This window comes from Ischnura elegans, chromosome 1 (assembly GCF_921293095.1).
Source record: "Ischnura elegans chromosome 1, ioIscEleg1.1, whole genome shotgun sequence".
Classification (NCBI taxonomy): domain Eukaryota; kingdom Metazoa; phylum Arthropoda; class Insecta; order Odonata; family Coenagrionidae; genus Ischnura; species Ischnura elegans.
Window position 1 is genome coordinate 116,580,458 of NC_060246.1, and position 12,067 is coordinate 116,592,524.

Consider the following 12,067-nt stretch of genomic DNA (forward strand, 5'->3'; position numbering starts at 1 on the left):
AATATTCATTCGATTTGTACCACACTCTATTGTTTTATCCCCTACATCCATTTGATTGGCCACAGGGTTAACGAAGCAGTTTTTCTCGCCTTTTAATTTCCTCCGCCTCCCATTATCGCCGTAGTTTCCGGCGTGCGTCATCAATATCGTTTTCCAGGCGTCGAGGAAAGAATTCGGAGAGTTTTCTTTGAAGGCCGTTTCCCTTATAAACTAAAGGTCCTTTCCCTTCCCCAAACGTTCGTCTGGCCGCCTTTCCAAGCCCACCTTTTACTCTTTCATGGACTCACGTTCCCGGGCTCCCTCTCCTTTTCCAGCTTTCTTCCTTTTCACCGAAAATTTATACCCACCCCATCGAATTAACTAGATTTACCTTTTTGTTCGGCATCGTCCGAGGCTCTTATCTCGATTTACTGCGCTCTGCGAAGTCTGAGAGTTTACTTTTGCTCGGTTTTTATGACTTTTTCCAGGCGGTGAGTTCTACTAAGGCCCAGAAAAATTCCTCCTCCCAGCAGATCGGTGAAAGAATGTTCTCACTGGCACTCCTGTAAGACCGTGGTACTCTCAGAAAAATCTGTGGGTCGTTTATCGTTCCCGAGAGAGACTGATTATAAGCTTACTCATGAAACCTCGCTGATCTGATCCATTGCTGCCGAGTGTTACATGTTTCTTTTAAAACCTGGGAATCCAAGTGATTCTTTGGAGAGGTGAATTTAAAGATAGTTTAAGGAAGATCCTTTGTAGCTCCATCGTAAACACTGCCGTGACCTGGCATTAAACTACAATTTCTTCTACCAATATCTCTATCACACCCTTTCCTTTTTCCCGAAGAAGTGAATATTCTAACTCCCAATACATATTTCTTTCCAGTCGACGGGCGTTCCCCTTGGTGCTCTGATATCCTTCTCCGGTTTCGTTCATTTTTTTCAATTTCCTATCATCCTGGATGCAAATAAATATATGCGTAAATTCATATATCTTAATATCCTTCCTAACCTATTCATCTCGTAGCTTTCACTTCCGATATCCCATTTCCTCTTTATTGCCACAGCGGATAGTTCCTTCCGGCTTCAGCGATCCGTTCCCTCATCATAACCACCCGCGCAAGAGATAAACCAGTTAGACCCGCCTGTATTCCCTCAACCCTCGCGGCCAATCTATAGCGGCCCATCAAAACTAAGCCCTTCGGTGACGTCAGAGAGTGAACAACAGCGAGGTGTGAATAGAGGAAGGAGGAAAACGGATTTGGCCGAGCGAAGTATAGGAGTGTGAGTCGAGGTCAGATGGATAACTAGGCGGAAGGTATTAAGGCAGAAGACGACCTCTACCCAAGGGAAAAGGGCCTTTTGAAGTGTTAGGACTATAAGAAAAACCGTAAATAGGGAAATTACCTGTGAAGAGACGAGAGTGAGCGGAAGGGATGAATTGAGGATATTACGAGAAGATGGAGTCGGGAAGAGGAGGTTAAGTGCTCCAATACTGTCCCATAAGAGACAGCCTTCGGGAGGAGTCTAATCCGCACACGCGGTCAAGCATCTTCACCGTTGTGTCTGTCGTCTCCACCTCTCCGCCGCTGCAAAGGGGCACTCGTCTTCTGGCCTAAAACTACCTACGGTCCCCTTCAAAATTAAAGAGGGTTACGTCCTCTCCCCTACGCCCAAACCCCCCTCACACCCACCCACCCCCCTTCCGCCCCGCCCCCTTTGGCGCTGTTTCCCCGCTCGCGGCCAAAACCCACCGCCACTCCATCCCATTGTGCGCCAGCGACGATCCGCCGCCGATGAGGCGGCCGCTCTCCGCAGGTCACACGCGTGTCTCTCTCCCTGTGTGTGACCCGTACGTGCTTAGACGCGTGTCATCGCAAACGCGTCCTTGGCCGTGTGTTTCCCCCCCATCGCGTGTGCTCTCACACATATTAAAGGTGTGACGTCAATGGGCAGTCGGCGCGGACGTGGGCCCGATTTTTGGTGGGGTTGCCCTAGTGATATTTGAAGACGGGGAAGGAGGATGAGATACAAACGTAGTGGCGGGTGCGAATCGGCGTGTTTCAACGGCGCAACGTCGCCCGACCTGCCCGAGACTCCTTCCACGCCCGAGTCTTACTGCCCGAGGAGGTGTCGGCAAACAGCGACCTAAGTCTCGAGCCTCGGTGAACTCGAGGAATAGTGCTGTTGTTATCCGTATATCGCTTCCGCATTCCAAAGAGGATTTTGTCAATTGCCGTACGCATGGGACTACTCAGTATTGCGCTCAACGCCATGCTGAATCACACCATACCTGCCTCAGCTCTTAGCCGCCGTTCCGAGTGAAGGGTAGCGTGTTGCACCGTGGTCTCCCATTGTCTTTCGCATCTTTTCCCGTCTTCATCTCCTCTTTAAAAGTTCTTCTCCAGTGCATCCCCTTTCACCCCAACTTTCTTTATTCGTGGATGAGCCTTTTCTTAAATTACACTTTCCTGTGATTCAGTCGTCTCTTGAGACATTCTCAGTAAGGAAAAATTAAAAATAAAATCGTGTTATCTGAAGTATCTACGTTAACGTGAGCGCAAACGTCGTACTGTAATAGAGACCACCAACAGCCATCTATTTAAGTCTATGCCCTTTTTATCCGTAGAAAAAATTGCAGGAGATTCTAAATCCTTAGTTAAGTGAGTGCCATCGTTTTCCTCGGTAATTGTTTCTCGCGGATGCTTTTTGAATAAGGCTCTTAGTTACAGTTAGCAGTAATTCCTTCTTCCACTTTATAATCTGGCCGTCAATAACACCGGGGTATTTAATTTCCTGTCACTCTGATGCTCAGTTCCCCAAGGGGTTTCCTACTGACGAGACCTTGTTCATTACCTCTAACCACCCTGTATGTTTGTCTCCCTATACTTGAAGTCAAAAAGGCATTACAATTTAAATGTATGCGAAAATAATGTCTTAGTGAAACACAGAGAAGGAGAAGCAATCAAGTTTTTATCATTTATTTAAAAAATTAATTTAATTAATTTTTTACCAGAGGAGAATTTTAACGAGGTGTGTGTGAAAGGGAAGAGAATTGGGAAAAGGGTTAGTGGAAAAGCGAGGGCGTTATTTTTTCCTATTAGAGGCAGACTTTGTGAAGTAAAAGGAAAAGCGATTCTTATTCGGTTCACTGTTGAAATAAAAAGAACTATTCAGAAGAGAAAGATTTGCCTGTTCGTGGTATTTTATATCGCAAAGCCAACCGAGGGAAGAGAAGAGAGGAATGTTTGGGATGAGGAAACGTCCTCTATTCATCTCGTTCGAGATCTCTGAGAGCATATAATCTCTCTCAAAAATCTTCATCCCACTCCATCTTACCAGAGTTGAATTCTAGTCAGATTTTTCGGACTGTGACTCAACTAAAACATCTCGAGAGACGATAGGCTATCGCTCCTGTAATCACAACGCTTAATGAACTTCCTTCAAGTAGCTGCAAGAGTTCCGTGGAAAATTATTACGCGCATGAAATAATTCGTTCCTAGATTTAACACACCGGCATCCTCTGTGGTCAGGAGTGGATTTGATCAACTCATGAAAGTGTTGAGTTAGTGGAGATAAAAGCAGTTCGCCTTTCTTCCGTGTGCCCGGAAAGGTGAGATGGAGTTGGGAGAAGGTCCATAGGATTGGAGGAGGCCCTTTATTGCTCCGGTGTCTTAAACTCCACTGGGGGTCGTCCGAACGGTTGAATGAAAGGGGAAAGGCATAAAAATAGCCGTTAGACGTCCTTCCAGGACACGCAGGTAGCCCTCTTTTATCTTATTCCTTTTTTTTTGCTGCTGCGAGGAAATCTGCGAAAAGAGGGAAAAGCTCTCTTCCTTGCACTCGAGCCTCTGCTCCCGGAACGGATCTCCGTAACCCTTGGCATTACATAAACTCAAAAGGCATAATCATAAAAAATAAATCCACGCCCATCGGCCCATACCCCCTTATTCCGCAACCCCCTTCGCCCACCGAAATAATGAGATTCCTCGTCGAGCGAGAGGGCAAAAAGTGAGATAAGTAGGTGTTAGTGGAGAGCTTCCCCTCAATTTTTTATGCGGAAGGGAACGCTCCTCGCTCCTCCCCCCTCTTCTTCTCCCTATCTCCTTTTTCTTTCCGCGCAAAAGGGTAAGAAAGCCGAAACCCTTGCATCGAAGGGAAGAGGCGCGCGGTGGGATAGGAATCCTATCGAGGCGACGGGAAAAGACACGAACAGCCGGTGTCGAGTACGTCAAATCCACACACTACTCCCTAAGTGCACTTCGGTCACCTCCATGCGGGCTTATTGCTTCTCGAGTGCAGTTTTAGGATCTTACGTGAACTTTCAACGCTCCTTTCCCCGTAACAGAATCTCCCCTCCGAGGAAAATAAATATTTGAGGAGGAAGGAAACACTGCATTGACCCCTTTCGTTCTAATTATTCATGCACTGGATGCAGAGTGGCAAAGTTGGAACGGGTTCCCCAGAACTAAAGAGAGAGGTGTAAAAGTGGAGGCGAGACTAACGCGTGTGTGAGTGTGTTTCGTTTTTTACTTCCCCATTTCATTCGTGTGCGTCCATTCCTGTGAAGTGCGTGAAGTTCAATCAACTCCCTTCTTACAGTTTGGATGTGTGGGAAGAGTACGCGTCGATTGACGGGTACTTAAAGATATAAAGTGAGTGAAGTCTTCCGGGTCGGTTCCGTCGGCGGAAGCGGGAGACATGTGCGGGCTGTGTTGCGGCGAGGACGATGAGGAGAGCGGGGGCGGTGGTCCTGACGAGCGGGAGGAGGTGGAAGGCCTGGGGTGCACGGGGTCCTCTTCGTCAGGGGCGGCGGGCGGCGGGGGGCGGCTGGGCAGCGCCCGCTCTCTGTCCCGCCTCGCCGTCCTCTGCGGCCTCCTCTCCATGGCCACGCTCTTGGCCGCTCTCCTGGGCTCCTCGTGGATCTTCACGGTGGAGCCTGTCAAGATGCCCCCCGCCTACACCACCGCCTCCGCCGCTTCCTCCTCATCCTCCGTCGGCGGAGGACAGCCTCAGCAGCAGCAGCAACTCATCTCGGCCACCATCACGTTCCGGATAGGCCTATGGAAAGTGTGTCCATCCGTCAGGAAACACAACGCCTCTTTACGTAAGTGGATTGAGACATTTCGTTTCCAAAAGGGACCGCAAACTTGACCCCTTGTACATACCCAACACTCTTACGCACCTTTGAGCGACCCCTCTGCCCCATCCCAAAGTCGAAAACCGATCTGCCCCTCCCTACCCACAATTTCATCTTGTTTGAGGCCCGCGCGCCCACAGCCAGGTCCTCTTCCTCGCCTCGTTCATCCGATAAGGAGGGTTCGATGGAATGGCAATTGGAGAAGCGGGATGCATTCCTCTCACACGAAAAGTCTTCCTTGATGCCGTATTACTCACTCAAAACTAATATTTCCTTGTTGAAATTGTCAGGTTGTAAAGAGCAGTCCAAAGGCAAATTTTTTCCTGGCCTCCAGTTTGATAATATTTCCTCAGTATTTTCTCAGAGGCTATGCTTTAACATTTAAGAAATAGACAAATGCTGACGGAGGTGCACTCTAATTATCTTGAAAATTTTAGCATGATATCGTTACCTTTGAGTAAATCCGACACCAAAATGGACTCAATATGACAGGTCGATTGATAGGTATGCGTCCTCTTAAGGGTACCACGTGGTGCGTTGGCACTTTGCATTCCCTCTCACACCAGGCGCACAACCTTGGATACAGTCCCTCTCTCCATTTGCCATCCACCCTTCTCTTAGCCCTGCGGCTCTTTCCGAAAACACTCTCGCGGAGAACATAGTTGGCCCGATCGAGTCGGGTTGTTTGCTTTCGGCATTTCCAAGATAGCGCGATCGGAAGGCTCGCTCTTGGTTGTGTGTGTGCGTGGGAAGAGGGAGGCCATGCATGATAGAGCAGCGAGTATGTGTCCTCGCGCAGACCCTCCGACTGTGTGGCCCACTCGTGCCCCGGGCAATTTCGCCAAGGCCCCCTTTTTTACCGCCGCGCCACCCGATGGTGCTCTGTCTGTCTGCGGTGTCGGGTCTGTTACCTATCGAAAGTGGAGCGGGTTAAGACTGTTTTCCTTCTGAACGACGGCTGAAGGTGTTTTGCGACCGGTGAGGGGAGACGGTGGAGAAGGGAAATCGATGTGATCACCAAAAGAGAAGCCATTTTACTCCTCAGGCATTTCATTTGCATCTCTCTGATGACACCATTCTCTTCAGCCCACAGGACTGGCGAGAATTTGCTCCATTATGATCAGCCGTTGTGGTTGTTTCAGTTGGGTCACTGTTTAATGTGGCCTCAAAATTTTCGATTCGTTTCTAACGATGTTGTCCTTTGGCGTCAGGACCTCGAAAATGTCGAAGAATACCTACCACTGAGAAAGCTGGTATTCCTCGAATTCAAGACGTCACGCTTTTGAAAATTTTAACCCACTCCTTGTTAAATCCTAAATGGTTATTGACCTTAAGCGTAAGAATTCATTCTTAATAGCTGGAATGAAGGGATTTGAAAACAGTTAAGGCATGATGATTTTATGCTTTCCACCAGGTGCGATAATTCCGCTGGTAGAAAGCCATTTGTGTTGACTGGGCGTCAAACTCGCGTCTCCTTAAATTGCATCAGTTCCTTTAAGCACCAAAGGTACAAAGGTGTATCTTTTCATATATTCCTGTTTAAAGACTTTTTGGCGTAAAGTCTATACTTCTGACACGCAAATATGGCAACTATGTGTAATCATTTTTAATTTCCTATGTTCTTAAGACTTACGTGAAATTAAATAAATTCTCTGAGTGTTTTATCTACTTTTTGAACCAGTAGTTCCAAGCAATTATGAGTAAATTCATTATTTAAAATTGAGTAGATTCTAGGTTCGCTTATTTTGGGCATTTAGAATAAGAAGTTCCGGTGCCATATTACAATTTATTTCTACGTACATTTACTCGGTTTCTTCTGAGGGTTATTTTGTATAAATATATATTTATTTTTCCTGCATTGAGAGTCAAATCTAATGCGATCGACAAAAATGTGTATCTGTCTTCGTTGTAATGGTGTATAAAAAGTGTTTCATAGTTTTATTCAGCATTATTGTTTTTTATTTACAGCATAGTTTTTACACGCAATATTTTTAAAGACAGGAATCAATCAAATTTTTGTCATTATTGTTTGCTGCTTTTCCCTTAGGGTGTGAATTTGTGTTAGTAATGAGCAATTTTTGTTTCTCAGAGAAACTTTAGCAACTACATTTAGTACAATTGATCAGACATACATTTTTTCTTCTCTCAAAATCGCATGGTTTTTATTAAATTATTTTTCAGCCGCTTATTAGAATTAACTCATAGCTCTTGCTAAAGTAATCGAAATGTGGTTTCTCCTAATCGAGGAAAATTTTATTACATTATACTGCCATACATGTAGCCCTATCGCGTCGGCGCCTCTTTCCTTGTTCCTTCCTATCCAAAGCACCCCGGGAGCGCGGGCGTTTAAATGTCTGACTTGGTTCCTGGCCCCGCTGCGTTGTAGCCCTCAGAGGACCTTCTAGGTGTTCTGGATCTCTTTGCCATTGATGTAGTACACCACGGATGATCTCCGTGAATATTTAATTAAATTTAAAAAAACTAATATGCTGCCCATCGATTACGTTCATTTTTATGACCAAAAAAGAGGAGACCAGTATTTTTTAAAAATGTTCTGGGCTGAAAGGTATTCCATCTGGTTTTAATTACGCAGTATTATTATTTTCTCAGGCGGATGAATGTTGGCTTCCAGTGCGTTGCATTTCCCCGACGTTTTAAAATTGGCGGAATTTGCATATTTGTGGAGAAATAAGGCTACTGGGCGGAGGCTGCGTTCGCGAAATACACGCTCATAAAAATAAATGACAGCCTCTCCTCGGCTCAGACCTCCCCTTCAAGGGTCCAAGGACGAATCAGACGGGAGATGCGCCAAACGCGAGGACGTTGCAAAAAGGAATTGCGAGAATTCTGGGTCGGGTATATAGAGTGGCCGCCGAACAGCCTTACATTGAGAAGATTTTCTGATGGCAATGAGCGGGAATTAAATTTCATCGCCCGAAACAAGGGGCAGCCTCACTCAGACCGACGCTCATAAGAAGAGGAAAAAAACAAGAATAATAAAAAAAAACGGGGAAAAAAATTGGCGGAAACATTGGGAGCGAGTGGCATCTCTCCCCATTGGCTCCTCGGATGCTTATGTGTGTAGTCTCTCGTTTTTTTATACACTCGTCCCCAATCCCTTCCTCTTCCATTTCCCAGCGGTACCACGTCAGCTTACCGATTCTTCGAAATTTAACCGAAACCAATTCCGTCCGATTTCAGAAAGAGAGGCCCTCAAGGAAAGAGCGAGCGAGCGGCCTCCTGTTCCTTCCTTCCTTCCTGGCCGTGCCCGCTGGGCCCTTTGAGTAATCGAAACACGCCGGCCGCGTTTGATGTGGGCAAAGGGCATTTTTCCGCTCCTTTTGATCGGGAAGTCCACCCCCCCCACTCGCCCTCACGCCGCCTACATCCCAAACCAACTTCCTCCTCTTCTCCTCCTTTTTTTTTACTACCGCGAGGAAGGGCTCTTAAAACATCGGAAGACGTTTCCTTTTTCGGGCCCATCCCAACCCACTTGATGTCATTCGGTTTGTATCCCAAAGGAGGAGGAGTGGGGAGGAGGAGGTTTGTGGGCAAGTGAGGTAGTTGGGGAAGAATCAGTGAGGGAGGGAGAGGAAGGAAAGAAGTAAGTCGGTGGTGGGCTCAATCAAAGGGGAGTCGGACGCATCCCCCAAGGGAAGGGGCTGTAGCGGAGAGAAACCCAATTCCACTGCAAATAGCCGAAGCAAGGGCCGGCCAATCACGGCCCCCATTCCCATTGTCTCCCCTCCACGTACTTCCGACTCTTCCCTGATTCTTACACCCTCTACTCTTTTGCAAACTTTTTCTTTTCTCTATTTCTTGCAATTGTCTTCTCCCATATTAAGTATGTATACGTGTGTGCTTGTTCTCAGTCAGAAAATATTTTCGGTAGGGAGGAGGGCACGTTATTTTTGGAAGGGGTTTATTTCACAGGGGGCTTGATTCTCATACCCACTACTTTTTCGCAAAGCTTTTCTTTTTTCAAATTCTTGCCATTGCCTTTTCTTATGCTACTTAAGCATGTATGCTTGACGTTTATTTTGGCATTTATTTTGAGAGAGGGTATGTGCTGGAGGGGATTCAGTTGAAGGGTTCCACTTTTAAACGGAATCTTTCAACCATTTCGAGATGAGTTTTACCACGTAAGTAGACTTCTCCTCTCGCTACGGCCTTTAATGTGAGGGTTGGAAATTCTAACGCGTATTCTAGCGTATTTTGGTATTCAAATTACGTATGTACGTGGGATTAAGCGTGAACACGCCGTAAATATAGAAATACCTAACATTCCATGCTCTGTCAAAATGAATTTTTTAACCAAGTGGGAGTTTCTAGAGCTTGTAGGCATGCGTGAGAACGTTTTGGCTTATTTAGTGTAGAGTTCGGCCACCAATCGGAAGGCCCCATTCAAATCCCAGGTGAATCCTTCGTATTTTACTAACAAAAATCTGCGCAGGAAAATAAACTCTCCTTCTACCTGTAATTTGTGATTTTGACACTTAAGGCTTAATGAGGGAAGAGCTATTCCCTCACATAACCAAACTAACTTTCGGGTTGAATTGCTGAGTGAGTGAACTATTGCTGTTAGTGTTTCTAGGAGTCCATCCATCGTACATAGAGTTCGAGGATAGAGAACGATTCATCATTCGAAATGATGGCCCCTCCTTCACTAATTTGAGTTTTTCCTTATATTGACGTCTCGTCAATTAATAGGCTCCTTGTCCAGGTCATGGAGTTCTAGTATAAGCTACTCTTACTTTTATCTTGGGAATTGGAGATATCCCCATTTAATTATGCTGCTGTGGTTAAATATAGATCATATACGCTCTATTTTCCATATTTTCTTTTTGGATCCATACTATAATGTAAATTAGTTACTCACGATAAATACCAAATTATCAATGAATATAAGTAATTAGCAATAGCGCACAAGCTAAAATATCTTTACATGTGAAAAACAGCCAAATCATTATTGAATAGCGCTACAGTGTCCTGAATAGTACCGATACAATATAGGAAACTGCTAGTGGTGCATTATAGTCAACTTCGCCATTTTTTCTTCGTAAATTCCTTCCAAAAATAACCGTAAGATTTACAGAATTATATTTATTGCTATTGCCTTAGCCACGTGGAGAAAAAATTGCTTTAAACTGCCAAATATTTTAATCTCTCACACATAGACCGTTCTCTTAACGGGCTTAGCCGGCGACTGGTATTTTGGGGTCTTGTACGACCTAGTTGAAGGTGCACACGACAGAAGTTTCAATATTCCATGTCCTTCCGTTTTACGAGTTAGTACAAATTAGGAGCAGTACAATATAGGCAGCTCTCCCCGAAGTTTTAGCCCGTCGGAAAACCCAAATAGCTTCCAACAGCGAAATACATTGTGAGATTTTGCAGGTATCAACCCACCCGACTCACTCTCCACCCCTACATTCCAGCTGACCATCTTTGCCTTGTAGTCCCCTCTCCGCCTTATCCAGATATGCTCCAGGAGTAATCGTTAGTGCGGCGAACGACAGGTATCTAAACTTTGTCACGTGAACTGGACTTATTTACTGAATATACGTACGATATTCTCACTTACCGACCCCGCTAGAAAATTTGCTAGTTGGCGAAAGAAGCGATGAGCTGAAGGTGTTCATGACCGATGGTTTCTGGCGAGATGTAAAGAGGATAACGGATGATGGCTGCTTGGCTGTGGGGATGGCACGTCTCCTTACTCTCGTTAAACGGAATTCGAGAAATAATGACCGCGTAAAAATCGCTTATCTTGGAGAGACTCTATGCCACTTGAAAGCAATCATCGCCCACGGCAATCCTACTATTTTCACTGAGATATTCCGGAGAGGAATTATTGGCTAACTCATACCATTGAGAAAATGATGACGTCAAGAGATTTCAAGCCCTGTGGCAATGAAAATGCATTGCTACTGAGTGGATATTCAAGTGATATTGGTATTTCACTTAAATTGTTCTAAAGTCCTAAGGCATGATAAGATTCAAATTAAAAGCTAGATTATAAGGTTAATGTATGTTTTCTCGCGTTAAATTTTACCCAGTGTACATGTATTGCATAGGTATGCTACTGAGATATAAATGCTAAAAAGCAGATGTATAGTTATCTGGCTTTGAGTTGGAAGTAACTTTGTTAAGACTGACGCATCATAGAAAGAATAACTCCATCAAGATCCTCTTTTGAAAATCCATTCTTTCGTGTTGCAAAAGAGTAAAAAAATGATTTGTCGTCTTCTGGTGCCATATTCATGTAATCAAGAAGCTCTCGCTCTGTAAATATTTTTGAGTGGGAATCATTTTTCCAGTAAAAAAATGTATTCTTCTAGTTTACGCCTCTAACATTATGCGTCTTTTATCCCTCAAAATTGGTTTTTATACGGTGATACTCCCTTTTGGTGAATTTAGTTTATTAGATTTTTGTATTGAACCCCTGATTTGAGCTTTAATGGAAATATTTTTGAGCAATTCGTTCAAAGGAGAAACGCTCACTCAAGCGAGGTCGTAATATCTGGCCTGAAGATATCCCTTTTCCCTATTGAAAGTTTTGAAAGGCATCTCATACTTTTTAGTACTCATGGTCCTCTACGTTCCAAATGAGTTACTTTCATGTCTGGTAAAGTTTTTAAACCTAAGGAATGTATTTTATTTTTCTCCTAGCGCTGGAATATTTCTGATATCAGACGTCTTTACCTGCCGAAAATATTTTTCTTTAACGGTTCGTATTAAATAAATGCATTACGTTCTACCTATGCAATGCAAGTAGCATTTCTAAAATTAAGGTGAAATTACTTATAATGGAGAAAAAAGAAGAAAAGTGAAGCGAAGAAAAAGGGTTCTGCATGGTTATCCTGATTCTAGTATCCTCATTGAAGGTCAGTTTTCAGTCATTCGATCATTTACGGCGAAATCGGGTGGATCATTTGTGTACATG

General features: G+C 44.7%; 1 protein-coding gene across 1 annotated transcript in view; it reads left to right on the forward strand.

Moving 5' to 3' along the window:
• Positions 1–1,718: 1,718 nt before the first annotated feature.
• Positions 1,719–12,067, forward strand: part of LOC124168719 — a 1,194,493-nt gene continuing 1,184,144 nt past the window's right edge. The window contains exon 1 of the mRNA XM_046546988.1: positions 1,719–5,088. Coding sequence (XP_046402944.1) covers positions 4,683–5,088 — 406 coding nt within the window. The 5' untranslated portion in view covers positions 1,719–4,682. The remainder of the gene's footprint in view (positions 5,089–12,067) is intronic.